We start from the raw sequence: 16,139 nt of genomic DNA on the forward strand, positions 1-16,139 counted from the left end.
CAAGCCTCTATTTGCTTCACAGTTACAGCAGTTAGTTAAGAGAAATTCAAATGAAGGTCAGCCACCAGATTTCAAGTCTGAGCTTTAATATCAGAACTAAAACATCATTTGTTGAATTCATCTAAACCATTTAAAAATGGATGTTCAAATTCTTATGGCACAAAATTCTGGCTCAGAGCTGGAGAGCCACTGGGCCAATTTTTTTTTTTTTTAAATGAATAAAAAGATACAAAACCAGAGCTTTCACTGCACAGTGCATGAATCAGAACTGAAATACAACTTAAAGCTTCTTTAAAATATCTGGCCAAGTTCTGCTGAGAATTTGTGTAATCCATTCTTTAAAAAAAAAAACAAACAACTTTAATAGGTTTGCACAGACGTAATGGAGAAATTCTATACAGATTGAGCAAGATTCACTTAAATTACTAACATTTTGAAAATTTAGACATGTAAGAGCAAGTTTAAAACTATCCCTGTAGGAAGGATTCATTGTATTCAAGGATAATGGTTGACTACTTACACAATTGATGCCATACACACCAATAAGGTCAGTGAGTGAGGGAAAACTCAATCTCAGTACTTTCATCTTTTCCCACCATGTTTGACAAAGTTAAATACAGACATAGCATGGCTCTTATTTAGGCATCTGTTGGCAGTACACTTAATAGAAGATGGTATAATCTAGATAATCACTGTTTTATGAAACTGTCTTTAGTCTGTGGTTGACCTTCGGTACCAAAATCGAGCTCTGTAGTCATCACTGCATGTCATGAAACCAGGATTGGTAGGAGAATGAACAATACACCGGACAATGCTGTTATGCCCCAATGACAGAAGATTTCGCCGTTCTGCAGTTCTTGAGTCCCAGCAGCAGAGACTTATGGTCCTTTCATCAGGCAGTAACACATAGTCCTCTGTGTGGTTAAAGACTGCCTGTGTTCTGTGTACTTGTCGTCCACTCAAACCAGCTCCTATAATAGCAGGGACATGATACTCATTAAAGGTGCAAGTAAAACATGTAACCTACAGTAGCCTTGCTTAGGGGGCAGATTGTCAAAAGCATAAGGAGTCTCTTTTAGATATTACTTGCTAACGACCATCAACAAGGGCCAGCTTTGTGTTCACCAATTAACAATTAGAAGGGTTCTTTGACAAAACTGTGCTCTAACATTTCTCCTCTCACCCTCACTGCAGAAAGGCTATTTGCTAAAACCTCAGTAGCACTAAGGGAAGCAGCAATAGTCACAGGCCTGAAGAATGACAATTACGATAGGGAAAATGCTCTTGCAAATTGTGCATTTATATATATATATATATATATATATATATATATATATATATATATATATATATATATAAAGCAACACACGCATGCACACCTCTGTGTAATGTAATAAAAAGATTAGTATTAGATGCTGAACACAGCTCAGATTTGAGAATCAGATCACTAAAGTTCATCAAAACTTGCTGAAACTACTACTGGACCATCAGAAGCCAGAGGACTGCAGAAAGAACTGTGAAATGAAGGCACAACTTCATATTATTTTTTAAATCTTTCTGGGCAGTTACATCAAATCCTGACTTAAGGAATACGAGATGAGTTTGGGAATAAGGAAGAAACTATTTATTTATGATGAATATTTAGCATGGTGGCCAATTTCTACTCAAGGAGTATTTTAATAGGGATGCTGAATGTCTCGTGATCTGTCCAAGCTTACACAGCACCTACCCACTCTTTACCTGACTCAAAACCAACAGTATTAGTCCCTCATGTGCAGAAGCATTAAATTCGGATGCTCAATGAAAGTGTATGCTTATTTATAGAGAAAATTCATTATGTTACATCTCCCTACATAGTACCTATGCAGAAGTCACAACTATCAGTATTGGCGTCAGACAGTCTAGATGTGTTTTTGCTAATAAAATTTGATAAATTATTCATTTTTTTCCCCACACTTAAAAAAATACATCAGCGCAATCACTTACAACTACAAGTGACTTTCAATGAATTCGTTACAGTAGGTGTTTTTTTGGTGGGGGGGTAGGGGTGAAAGAGATAAATGGCACTGGGCACAATACTTTGCCATATTTCAGCCTCTATATAGGAAAGTTCAGAGAGGTGCTTGGAAATAAAAGGGTTTTTTGTTTGTGTTTGTTTATTTTTTTAAAATACGCAATTCCACATTGTACTAGTCAATACCACCACAATGTGAGGGTTCGTCCTTCAAAAACTATCTTGAGGAAAGAAAATCTATATACATTCCAACAAACGAGGTTTACCTGTGAAAGAATTCCATACTACTGTAAGTATTCACACACCATTTCATAGAAGTATAGAGAATACCTGAAGCCCTTCCTTCCTAACTGAATCAGTCAACCAAATCAAAAGACCTTCATAGAACACAGGGCATGAGCACAATGCTCCAACACCACTTCTCCCTCCAGTAGCATTGGTGAGAAACTTAGCACGTAGCAATTGGTAACTAAAACTGGAAAGAGCACAGCTAACAGAGGGAAGTGCAAGTTCTCATTATCAATATCTATAAATAATATATAAACCATTATCTAGCTAGGCCATTGCTCCCACTGTAGAAGTTTAGCATTAAACTTTCTTATAAAAATGTTTCACATATACTATGGCATACACAGACTTGATTTGATTAAATAAGAGAAACAATCAAGTAAAGTGGCTGCACTTTACAAACATTTTGTGGTTGTTTATGGAGGCTATGCTGCACCCTGCTGGTTAAAAATACTACCAGTTTATACTTTGAGCAACAAGATCACTGTTAAATTATACTGAGCTCTTTGCAGATTGAATCAAAGTGTAAGTTTCTGGTTTTGGCAGATCAAACTGCCCTAATATCTCTGGAATCAATTTCACAGTAACAAAATCTCCTGTGGAGGTTAGGGAAGACTGAAAGGAGCCACCAGTCAGCAACTTCTTGCCAAAAATATATATCTTGATAGGTCTACTTTTGTTTTCCTTTCTGGAGTAACTCAAGAGAGTTGTATATGATGATGCTTTCCCTTGACAGACAGCTAACAGCCAGCAAACCAGACAGCAGAATAGTAATACATCATCTGAACAAATGAAGTAATGATAGAAAGCTATCCAAATCCACTTATATTAGTGTAAGATAGTGACCAACGCCTAAAGACAGTCAAGAATGGAATGAAGTGACATATCTGTTACCTGTGACCAAGAAAAGAAAAAAAGTGGGGAATCCTAGAATTTCATCTTCACAGAAGAAAACTTCCAATTAACTTTAGAGGTTACTGTTCAACAGCACAAGGCTATCATGATCTTATGAGTAAATTCTGAAAAAATCTTTCACATACTTAACTGAGCGCATCAGACACTGGACTAAGCACTTAAAAATTTTGTGCTGCATCCAATATCATTCCCATCACTAGTTGATTACTGCATGAACAATTTTTGCCACATACCTGTATATTTGACCAGCGTTCGACCTGTGGATATCTCCCATAGTTTAGCTACAGAATCTTTTCCACTTGACAGGATGTACTTTGAATTTTTAGAAAAGATGGCAGAACAGACTTCAGCCCCATCATGTGCCTTCTCAAAAGTAGTGATACATCGATTTGAAACACCATCCCATAATTTGATGCATCCATCCTTGCTTCCCGTCACATACATGTTAGCACTTGCATTATAGTTTACTGAACATATAGCATCGGTGTGTTGATCTTGAGGATTGCAAGACACAAAACACTGGAATGTATTGATATCATAAAGCCGTAAGGTAGGGTGCTGGGTACCAACAAGTATGAAGTCACCAGAAGGATGAAAAGAGATGGAGCGTAACATTTCTGCTTCCTGTGTGATGAGAAATATATAAATCAATATTAATATAAAGAACCTATTTGCAGAGAGAAAATCCTGGTGGATTCACAAGTCTGAAGTTCTAGGATATTTTCATCTTTAAAAAAAAAGTAAGTTCAATTCTTAATTAGTATAGGGTTTAGGGCAGAATATAAATTGGAGAACACCATTCCCCTTTCCACTATATTGCAGTAACATATTTAGATCGATCAGGATTACACTTGAAGGAGTTCTCACAACAAATTTTTTGTTGGCCTCAAAGTGCGGCCCCCAACTCTATACATGTCCAAATCATTGTAATTTATTTATGAAGGATTTTTTTGCAGACTCAATATTAAAAATAATGTACAGTTGTCTCTATTCTTTACTGGACCTAAACAGAATAGAAACACAAATAAGGTGCTTTGCACTTTTTTTTTTTATCCCAAAAAGCAAAAGAAACAACAAGAAAAAAAGACAGACTTGCTAGAGAGTGTTTGTTAGCACTTTTCACAGCAGACTTAAACATCATTTTTCACAGCAGACTTACTCAGTCCCGGCAAACCTGGGGACACACTAAGCCCTGGATGGGGAGGTGGGTAGGGAGAGGGATGATGAGCTCAGGGACAGAGCCCACCACCACCACGCGGCCAGAGAACAAAGCTTTAAGCCCCATGACTGGAGCCCAACGACACTGCCTCCGGGGAAGGTGAGACAATCACTGGCTGCCTGCTCCTCTGTTTTGTGTGTCTCCAGAGGAGGGCAGGGCCCAACCACTACTGATCACCTCGGAGGAGGGGCTGATGCTTTGCGCCCCCCCATGACTGCCCAGAGGGCTGTGGCCGCAAGGAAAGCCCCCGGTGGCCGCATTTGAGAAACACTGCTCTAAGTCCTATATCAATTTTCAAAGCCAATTCATGGGGCAAGGGGGAGAGAGGAGCAAATTTTCCCCTCAACAACCAAAAAGAAATCCATAGAACTTCAATACTATTCATAAAGGAAATGCCAGAAACACCACTTCTAACAGATTCAGGTTTCCCCGGTGGACATAGAGAGAGAGAAGAGTGGACATTTTATGTACCTAAATTTGTATGCATAATCACCACAAGAGTATCTGCAAATTGGATAATAGCATACTCCTGTGTATCTAGCTATTTCTGCATGCAGACACAAATTAGCTAATTGCTATCATCGTAGTTGTAGACCTCAAACTTTTTTTTTTTTTTTAAAAAGACTATAACCTCTAACCTGGATATACTTGAAGGCTCTTTTGGCAGAAGGTTTTGAATAGTCAAACAATTTAAGTGTATAGTCCCTTGAACCAGATGCCAGGATCTGTTCTGTTGGATGGAAAGCTAAACATGTAACCTCATCCACATGATCATATAGCGTCCGAATAACAGGATGATTTTCCATGTTCTGCTGAGCTGTCTCATTCATCATGACCTATAGAAAACATTTAAAACAAGTCAATGGAGAGTGTTTCCTTCTTACAAAGAACGAACCATAAACCACTATCCAACTCTTGTGTTATTACTCTGGGGCATTTAAAAGATAGATACAAAAAACACCTGGGATCTCCTGGTAGAAGAGAAAAAGTGAGTTTTAAACATGCATCAATGCCTGCCTCATCTTCCAAACAAAGATTGTATTTTTTGATGAAAATCTATGCATATACTTAGAATGATAATCTCAAAGTTCTTTGCAAATATTGGTCATTAACACCCCCATGATAAGTATACAATATTCTTCTTTTACAGAGAAGCAAACAGAAACTGACAGAGGTTAGTGATTTGCCCAAAGTCAAAATGGAGTTGACAGCAGAAAAAAAACAACACTCAGTGGTCCTGAGTGTTAGCCCCTTGCTCTAACTCACAATACGACCGAAACAAATGTTGCACTTATTTTGTTTCCGGCAACATTCTTAAGACTGTGCACTACCACTAGCTGTATGCAGATTCCAGACAACAACAAAAAGGTACTTTTTTTTAAGTATGCCATCAGAGGCAGAACAAATGCTATTAAATGGATGTAGCATTTTTATCATTCACTGACTGATCATGATTCATGTGATACTTTACCTCGATGGGCATAGCACTTTTTGCCAACATTCTCTCTGTATCAAGAATTTTTATTGAGGCATCAGCAGATCCTGTAGCTATTAACTGCCCATCTCTGCTATATGTAGCTACGCGACATGGTCCTTTATGAGATGTGACGTAACAGGTCTCATATTCAGAAGCCTCGGGGGACATAGTCTGGACATCTGCATCAAATTCTAAGTCAATCCCTGTTCCTGGTGCTACTGTATCGGAGCGTCCAATTGCATACTGAACTGCGCTGTCATCGTTCTCCATACCTGAAGGATGAGAGATTAAATATATTTACTTTCTCCACAAAAAGGTTGACGAAGTCTTCATAAATATACTAGTAACTGCTTAGAATAGCCACGATTGTATCTACAGCCAGCTTTCACAGGAAATAGTAATGCCTGCATAGAAAAAAAATATTTTTTTAAAAAGGACAGCTATTTACAGAACTTTTTCCTTTGCAGCTCAGTAAAGAATACCCAAGAAAAAAGAGATTATGACTACCATAATCACCACAATGAAGCAGTGCCAGTAAAGGTCCCTGGTCCATGACTAGAGCTCCTAGGTACTACAATAATTCAAATAAGAATAATGAGAACCATTATTCCTCCATACACTTATATCTCATATTTAACACCTTCTTCTCTTAGTGGACATTGCAGCTTAAGCAGGTACAAGCTCAACATTTTAACCACATCATTAACTCTAGTCTGAACAGAGGTAAATGGTGTTCCCCGTCTACGTCACCTAACCCTGTTCAGAGTAGTGTTGGATGACATGGTGTTGAAAATGCTTGCTGTTACCATCAGTAGTAAATTAGAGATACTAATTTTCCTAGTTTAGATAGATCTAAAGCTTACTATATTTATACTCTCAGAGATGTGTGAAACACTATTTCAGTTTGCTATGCACCCTGCTATTACATTATTCAAGTAGATTTTCAAAGAGATCATGATGAAAAATAGCTATACTAAGACCTCAACTGCCTTAACACTGAAACGTGTAAAGTTAAATGCTGCATTTCAGAGCTCCTTGTAGTTACTGTCATTAGTTTTGTCTGAGCCAAAGAAAAGCTAGTTGACATGCTGAGATTCAAATCAAGACGTTACACAAAATAATATAAGAAGGCAGTTTGATCCTTTGTTGTGATTTCCTAGCCCTTGAGGACTGTTAAAGCTTACAATGCTTTAAATAGTCGTTAAATAATTTTACTCATTTGGTAGTAAATTTTGCAGCACAGTTTTTTGCCAGTATAAAAATTTTCTCCCCAGTATAAAATTTCTGCTCCATGGAAAAATCAGGAGTATTTTCAGTAAACAGGATACTTTTAGTCTCTGTCACTTTAACAATAAAGTGCCTCCAACACTAATACTGCAACACACACACACACACAAACCAGACTAGTGACAGATCTAAGCTTACTCTGAAGCTAAGCTACCACACTGCGACACAATACTTTTGGTTTTAGCAGATGTCACTAACTTTTCCATTAGTATTCTTCTGCCTAACTCAGTTACAAGACTTTCCACAATATTTTGTTGGTATCTGTTGGTGAATAAAATTACCCTACCACACATTATTATTATTTATATTCCAGTAGCATACAGAAGCCCCAATGATGCATGTTAAGAGGCACTACACACACTAAGAGTCTATCATAGTAAGAGACAGTTCCTATCCCAAAGGCCTTATGTAAATATAAGAGAAACAAAAAGGTTGAGAAAACACAGATGTATAGAGTGGTGAAGTGACTTGACCAAGGTCACAAAGCAGAGACTAAAACCCAGGTCTGAGTCCAAGTCCAGTATCCTAGCCACTGGACTACACTGCTTCAGTTACACCTGTTTAGAAAGTAAACATTTAACAGAGATTTCCTATTAAGTTCCATCCTCCAATACATAGTGCATTCACCTGCTTAAGAGAGAAATATGTTTAGACTTACACCATCACCCAGACATTTGTCAGACAATAAAAAAACTGAATTCTCATCTGACACGTAATACCAGTGTCAGTAACAAACCTATTACTATATACCCTGAAAAACCTGGGACCTACCTGCCTCCTCAGCCTCCCTCCCCCCCCCCCCCCAACATGAAAAAGTCCCTCTGACATGTGGCAACTGAACTGAAACCTCATAAGAGAGAGGGAGTGACTGGCAGAGCATTCTCTGTGAGGGTCCTGGAACTCTAAAACCCATTTCCTTTCTAGATCTGTAACAGTTTATTTATTTATCTTCAAGACACAATGCAAGGCCCACCATTTCTCCTGTCTGCGAGGAGACTGGTCTCGAGTAGGTCTACTAGTGTTGATGTGCGATTTGATGGGTCAGTTAGTTTCTATTATATTTATGGATTATTTGATTTTATCTAGGAGATCTAATAGCCCCATTTATTCCATGTACTTTTAGAAGACTGTCGAGGATCCAGGGCATTGGATAGGCACTATTATAATTTGAAAAAGTACAAATAAATAAGTAGATCCTAGAAAAGAGTTATTGAAAGACTTTCAACTGTACAGCAACATTAGTAGTTATCGTTATATAAGTGAATGAGAACATCTACTTTTAGATTGCACTGAGTCCACTACAGAATCACAGAGATGTAGGGCTGGAAGGGACCTCTAAAAGTCATCAAATCCAGCCCGTGCTGAGTCAGGACCTACATACCTGAACTTCATCAAAAAAGTCTGCAATTCCTAGTTTACGTACATGAATCCTGCATTACAGTTTACCTAGTTTAATCAGATGCAGCAGTTGTTCAGATGGTGCGCAGACTGATTGTGGTTTTATCTCATTTATCAGGCCATTGGCAATGTTTATGTATCCATCATACAGCAATTGACTAATAATCAGTTTGTAAAGTTGTTGACGATCTTTCAAGCTTACTTTTGTTCTATACATTGTGAGCAAGGAATGCCTTGCGGGTGCCTGAAACAAGAGAAAAAAATACTTACAAAACAGTTACATTGCAATGGTGTAATTTTTCAAACAGAACATCTCTTAACACCTTTCAACACTAAATTAAAAAGTTATTGTATACGTAAAAGAAAGATTTTCAGCTAAGATTCAAAACTAGATGGACAAATGAAAAGAGATAACAGAAAGCTGTTGCAGACAGTAGCAACTACAGAGGAGACAGACCACCAGTTACCAGCACTCAGACTGTGATTAAGGACTGCTACAAAGGTGAGAGAAAAGCAACACTGGCTAGCAATGTTTGCCTCCTGACAGTAACCTTTCTTTAATTCTATCAAGCAGGTGTGGGGAAATGGGCACACAGTTGTGAAGGACAATGTTAACACACACAATTTGTAGGGAAGCCAAGAGGCAAAACGTGTATTGTATGTTTTTCAGTGAAGCCACCAGATGAAAAAACATAACCTCCCTGCACCCAACACACCACCCCTCCCCCAATCCATCCATTTCCAGCCCCAAAGAACAATCGATTGTTATAAACGGGGAGGGGTGAAAGCAAACTCAGGGGCGGGGGAAGAAACTGTCTGGAAGGAGAGTGAACTGCCAGCGTTTCCTTGGGACCGCGGGCTAGAGGAAACGGCCTTCGGCAAACAAGCAGAGCTGTAAGCCGCTCAGCTCAGCAGGGCATGTAGGAAAGGAGTTGTTCACACCGCCCCGGCACCTACCAGCCCGTCTTTCTGCCTCCCTTGCTCTCCCCCTAAAATGGCGACTGGAGCCCTGAGAACATCGATAGATGCCGGAGGCGGCGGCTAACTGTATCCCAATCACTCCCCAGCGCAATGTGCAGCTTTGCGCTACTGAGCATGCTCGTGCACAGTGAACATGCTCACGCACATCTGCTCCTGAAGCCCGCCTGCTTCCCTAACTAGGATTATACAACGTCCTGCTGTTCCCGCAGCCGCGTTACAAGGAGACGGGGGACAAATCGGAGAGGTGGGATCTTACCTGCAGTGCAGGGATCCAGACTGCACACTCAAGGAAATCATGCAGCTAGTGGAGGCAGGCGAAGGAGAGGGGCAAAATCAGGCATAGGGAGTAGGGGCCGGGGTTAAGAGCCTCTGCCAGACAACGGGGGGAAAAGGGGGAAACTAGACACATAGAGAGTTTACTAGAAGTGGGGCGAGATGTCTGTGTGGGTTGCAAAAATAAGCTGTGCGTGGCAAGAAGACTATTGTTTACACTGCTTAGCAAAGGGGTATCTCACGGTCCGCTTACCAGGGCTGTTTTTAAAGGCATAGAGCATCTCAATGCCTAGAAAAGGCACCTCTTCCTTATCTGAAACGATGTACTGAGCAGCTAAAGAAGACTGAATACAGTGAAACACAAACAGCATTCCTATACATGCTTTTAGTATTTTAACGAATTCCTTTTCTGTCTATGTCTGCATAAAGCCTCAGAGCAGTTCACTAATTTGTTTTATCTACTGTTCCAGTCCCTGAATCAGATTCCATTTCTTGTAATCCACTGTCAAAGCTGTTTCCTGCCTTTTCATTATTTACTTTTTAAAATTGTTTTTATTACTCTTATCTTACACTTCATTTATATTAACATTGTGCAAACAGATGCCATTGCACTATTTAATTTATATTTTAATAGCAAGCAACTGAAAATATTAATAGTTGCTAGAGGTTAACAATCACATCTCACATTGTTTCTAGTAGAACACTTCATATGTTTTTACTGTGATTTTGCAGTTTGCAATTTTTAATTTTTATTTGCACAAGTGTTTTGTTTTGTTTCGTTTTTTAAATCAAATGACTTTAAGGCTGGCATCAAAACTTCTTTAGTTTCCCTTTCCTTTCTTTGATTGGCTTGAAATTGTGCCTCCTGGGCACTGACCTAAATTTGGGGCTATCTGAACAAGGGGTTCATGAGATACAGTACCTACTCCTCCCCCACCTCCCCACTTTTCTTAATATTCACATGTTCTGGTAGTGAATGTTTGATCACAGATAGAGATCAAACCAGGTCTCAGAGATCATCACACCAGGGTCTCAAATGCTTGAGAGCCACCTCAATGGAGTGTATGGTATCATACACTATATCCTTTTGGGGGAAATCAAATTACACTAGCAGCCAAGAACTTTAATTCTCCTGTTAGGAGCACCACTCTTTAAAGTGCTTGATAACATGCCACATGGATTATACTGAGCCTGCACAGAGAGAGAAGATAGCTGGAAACGACCTCTACATCACACATCTTGAATGGCTCAAGGGGGGGACTGTTATGATCACCAAACCTAAGCCACAGCCTGGTGGCAAATCCAGCCCAGGACAGAAATCCTAAATAAAAGCAGGAGATACAGTTTGCTCCAATCTGCCTCTGTCAAAGGGAGTTTTGGTTTTGTGGAAATGTAATCTAAGTACAGCAGAATATTCTGAAAGTGCTGAAACTTTTTTAAAAAAAGGAGAAAAAATTACACATGCAACTGCTCCCTGGAACGTGACTGGGGTGGAAGAGTAGGTGGGAACGGGGGTGGTGGTCTTAGAGCAAGGGAGGGGGATATATGGGACTGGGTGGGAAGGAGAGGGGTTGAGAGGGTTAAGTGATGGGGAGGGACACTGGAAAGATGGGACATGGAGTTATTGGGGGCTGGTAGAATAGGCAGACAGGGCACCTCTCCTTTCCCACGTACATGCCACAATCTAGAGCAGGGGTTCTCAAACTGGGGGTCAGGACCCCAAAGGGGGTCGGCAAGGTTATTACATGGGGGGTCGCGAGCTGTCAGCCTCCACCCCAAACCCCGCTTTGCCTCCAGCATTTATAATGGTGTTAAATATATTAAAAAGTGGTTTTAATTTATAAGGACGAGCACACTCAGAGGCTTGCTATGTGAAAGGGATCACCAGTACAAAAGTTTGAGAAACACTGATCTAGAGGGTCCAGCCCATCTAGAGAGGTGTGGACACCCCCATGCAATATGTGGTGACCTGCCTTCCAGGGAGTCTGAGCCCCCCCAGTGGTGTGTCTGGCCACTGTGTCTATATCAGGATCTTAGGAGTCCCTGCCCATCTATGGTGGTTAAGGCCCTCCCATACATGCCCCCCTTATGTGAGCCAAGTTCTGGAAGGGATTTGTTTGTGTAGGGTGGGGAGGAGTGTCTCACCCTATCTCCCTACACCTCATGCGAGTTAGGAGATGACTTTTTAGATGATATTTATATTCATAGTTAACATGCAGTATTAGTGGGATGCTATTTTCAATAAATGTGATTTAACAACAAGATCGGATTAATTTCCTGATAGCTAAAGATAAAAATGGAAACAGCACATATTTGTGCTCACTATTAAAAAGGGTGGACACTGAACTGGTAGGAATTGAGCATGTGACTGTTTCACTCAGCTTGGGCTCAAAACACTAATATTTAGCATGAGTATGAAGGGCTTATCAATGGCACAATAGCAGCAAATATAGCCCAAGACTCTGGCAGGTGGTATATGCATACCTTAATATAAAACCGTATGTGTGCGCATGTACTGATTCCAAGCATTTATTAAATAAAAAAGTAAACCATTACTAAATATTGAGAGTGACTTTATGAAAGCATGAAATACAATTATGAAGTCAGCTATTGGCTATTCATTTTAAAGTATAGATTCTTCCTCCACTGAGAAACTGAAAAATCTACTATGTGACTCTGGAAAACAGAAATCGTGGAACACAAGATACTAGAGGTTGGGCACACTGTTAGACCATCCATCCTAAAAGTGGTTAATGTCAAATTTTGACTACTACTTAGTTATGATGAGTTTTCTATTTTAAAAATGCATAAGATTCTAGAACTAATGTGGAAGCCACACAAGATATCCTATGTATATACAGGAGAAAAACAGCAATTCTCTTAATGGAAAAAATCAGGTATAGCTTTGTTATATATTCCTAGTGAAGTCAGAGTATACGGGAAGGTAAATAGGAAGAGTAGAATGTCATCATAGTTATTTTAATAAATGTACTAAAATGTGTCACAAATTTGGTACCCTAATGAAAGAAACTGGGTTCTCTGTATGAATATTGTGTTTAATTAGTGAAAAATAAAAAATGGTTGAAACCAAAAGAGCACTGAAATACAGTAGGATATAGTTATATCTACAAATTAACAGTTTAAGAGAAATAGATGAGGGTACCAAATATTATTTAAATATGACCCCCCGCACCTGAAAGGAAAATATTTGCAAATCGTTACTGTAGTTCTTGAAATAAGTGACATTTATTAATGAATCTATTTCTATTTATAGTTTCCGTAATTAGGAAATCATTTGATTAAATTATATTGATTTTGCAGAGAGCACAAAAGTCTACTGCTGCAACCCTGTCATATGCAAGAAAGAAAACAAAGATTGCATAATGCTAAGAAACTCAGAAGTGTATTAGAAACACATGCCATATGTTTGAGCAAGTAAGTAAACAGAATAGGATAGGTTTCAGAGTAACAGCCGTGTTAGTCTGTATTTGCAAAAAGAAAAGGAGTACTTGGGGCACCTTAGAGGCTAACCAATTTATTTGAGCATAAGCTTTCGTGAGCTACAGCTCACTTCATAGTGTTGCATCCGATGAAGTGAGCTGTAGCTCACGAAAGCTTATGCTCAAATAAATTGGTTAGCCTCTAAGGTGCCCCAAGTACTCCTTTTCTTTTTGCAGAATAGGATAGTTCATTGCACAAGAACAGAAGTTATGGCCCAGTATCTAGGCAGTTACATATAGCGCAGATGGAATAACCTGGATAAGGGTCAGGATTGTGGTAATAATTCCAAATTAATAAAAACTTCAACTGATATGTAACTAGAAAGTTAAAAATCACAGCAGAAGTTCAATAAATATTTTATAATTTTGAGTTAATTGAAATTATATTTTGCACAATTAGTGTAGTCATTTTTTCCATCTTTTTTTCCCCAAAAGGCACAGTGTGACTCCTGCAGGAGGTGGGCAACATGTGCTCTGCCTTCCACAGGGAACCAGTGAAAACATCCTGAGCAGTAAAAAAGAAACGTATACAAACTTTGTGCAATTATAGTTGTGATGTTTACAAAATGTGTCTACTGTATAACTTTTTAAAAGGTAAATATTTTGGTTTTCTTGCAATTATACAATCAAAATACAAATAATAATAATAGAGAAATTCAATTTTAATGTACACTTAGCTAGTCACAAAAATAAGTGTTAATTCTGTTTTTAAAAATAAGTTTAGATACTTTTTAAAATGTTGACATGTAAAGTAAGCGATTCTTGTTTGCCTTGCTGACAGCAAATTATGACAGATGGGGCACTGCCATCACAATTGGTTAACTCTATTCTTCCCATCCCCTGGTCAAGGGGCAGCAAATTGTGATGGGAGTTCTTCCCCTCAGTCAGAATATGCCACTTTAGACCAGGAGACAGGGAAGCATAGAGACAGCAAATTGTGACAGTGCAATAACAGAATACCTAGATGTCAGTAAGGGCTATCAGCAGCAAATTGTGCCAGGAGCATGGGGAGTACATGCTAAACAACCAAGAGCTGGGTGACCCGGTGCATGTACACCACAAAAGCGTGAGCCTGGGAGCATATACAGACCCTTGGCAAACGCCTACTTTTTGTGGGGAGGAAAGGGGACTGTAGGGTGGGACTAGGAGCATGGAAAGGCAGATTCTATTCCCGGTCTGGAAGCGCAGGAAGTTCTAATGATAACACCAGTCTAGTTCAGGAGAGCACAATTCATTTATTTCCAGCTCTAGCAGAAATAAGACCTAATGGTTAGCTCAGAGCATGGTAAACTGAGAAATGATAAAGAGGCTACAGAGATCAATGGCAGTATTCATTGGGAGGGGCCTGGAAAGGGGTTAGGGATTGAGTAGCCTAATAAGATCTGTAATTGAAATTCAGAACTCCTGGTTTCAATTCCTTTGATAGAGTGAGAGCAGTGGGATCTCAGGAGACTGGGGATTGGGACTGCTGGGTTCTACATCCCAAGCCTCGCTGGAAGCAAATGGAACTGAAAGTCACCAGGCCCCACTGCTGGGTGCTTCAGACCTCTGGGATGACTCCAGAATTTAGGAGACAACATGGTGGCACACTCAGACAAGGCACTTCAGGGTGCCTCAGCAGCAGTGCTGAAGGCCTGTCCCAAGAGAACAGACCCGCCCAGCCCACCCCCGCAGAAACGGCCCTACTCACCTCAGCCTCAAGGAAAGGCAGCCGCAGCGGCCGTGGCTCAGGAGCGGGGGAGACCACGTTACTCAGGCCCCGTGGAAGCGGACGTCTATCACACGCTGAGGGAACACGACGGCCTGACATCCTCCTCACACCTGTCCTCGCTGCCATCTATCACACGTCACCGCCACGCAGCCCCACACGCCGAGACCACTTCCACACTCGTCCCCACGAGCACGGTGGCAACGGGAGATGCCGCCTAGCTCACGCCTTCAAAGGCCTCAAGCCGTCCTCACGCCGGGCCCGCCGGTCACACAATCACACACACAATGGCTCGAGAGCCCCTTCACGGTTGTGCGTTGCGGCCCAGGTCCAACGGGAGCCAGCAGGCGACACGCCCGGCTGCTAGTGCAACAGAACGGCCCGGTGCCCCCCTCCCGCGTGCCCTCGAGCGCCCAAAGCCCCGCTGGTGCGACACGCTGGCCCTGCGCTCGACCGCCCGCTGTCCGTGGGCCCTGTCACTGACCACACGTCACCGCTGCTGCGACACGCTGGCCACGGTCCCACTCACGTTGGTGCTCGAGAGCCACAGCCCGGAGCAACGGCCGCGGATCACACGTCACCGACCGCCGGGGCGACCCGCTCGCCAGGCAAGAGCCCAGCCACCTTTCTCCGCCTGAAGCTAGGGACGAGCAGCTTCTAAGGCAGCCCCCAAGTCCTTCCCGTCCCCACCCCCCAGGCTCTGTGCGCACTCTCTGCGCCAGATCTTAATGGCCGGCGGTGAGGAACAAGGATGCCTGTTGATTGGCCTCTCGTCCGCGGCGCCGCCCGCCGATTGGTTCCTAACTGTTCCTCAGGTTGCCAAGCGAGCCTCTGAACGTCACGGGCACGACTCGGGCGCATGCGTGACCGCTACCCGCCGCGCCCTCCCGCCCTTAGCGTCGCGTTAACGCCGCTACGTGCGTTCTTTACGCGTCATCTCGCTCTTGTTTCCTCCCTACACTAACTACGTAGACCGACGCGTCAGTTACGGACTTTCCTCTTTTCTGCTTGGTCGGTCTTTCATTACGCAAAATCGCGTAACTCCAGGCCGCCCACCTGTGGCAGCGCAGTTATCATAA

The 16,139-nt window shown here is 41.3% G+C and overlaps 1 protein-coding gene across 1 annotated transcript; it reads right to left on the bottom strand.

Moving 5' to 3' along the window:
- Positions 1 to 65: 65 nt before the first annotated feature.
- Positions 66 to 15,735, bottom strand: CSTF1 (cleavage stimulation factor subunit 1). The gene is made up of 6 exons (XM_073309304.1): positions 15,043 to 15,735; positions 8,647 to 8,842; positions 5,908 to 6,185; positions 5,075 to 5,272; positions 3,451 to 3,841; positions 66 to 971 (listed from the first exon to the last, which is right to left on the bottom strand). The coding sequence occupies exons 1-6, from the start codon at positions 15,187 to 15,189 to the stop codon at positions 712 to 714; spliced, it is 1,470 nt and encodes a 489-aa protein (XP_073165405.1). The 5' UTR covers positions 15,190 to 15,735; the 3' UTR covers positions 66 to 711.
- Between the last annotated feature and the right edge of the window lie 404 nt (positions 15,736 to 16,139).

Source organism: Lepidochelys kempii, chromosome 13 (assembly GCF_965140265.1).
Source record: "Lepidochelys kempii isolate rLepKem1 chromosome 13, rLepKem1.hap2, whole genome shotgun sequence".
Taxonomy (NCBI): Eukaryota; Metazoa; Chordata; order Testudines; family Cheloniidae; genus Lepidochelys; species Lepidochelys kempii.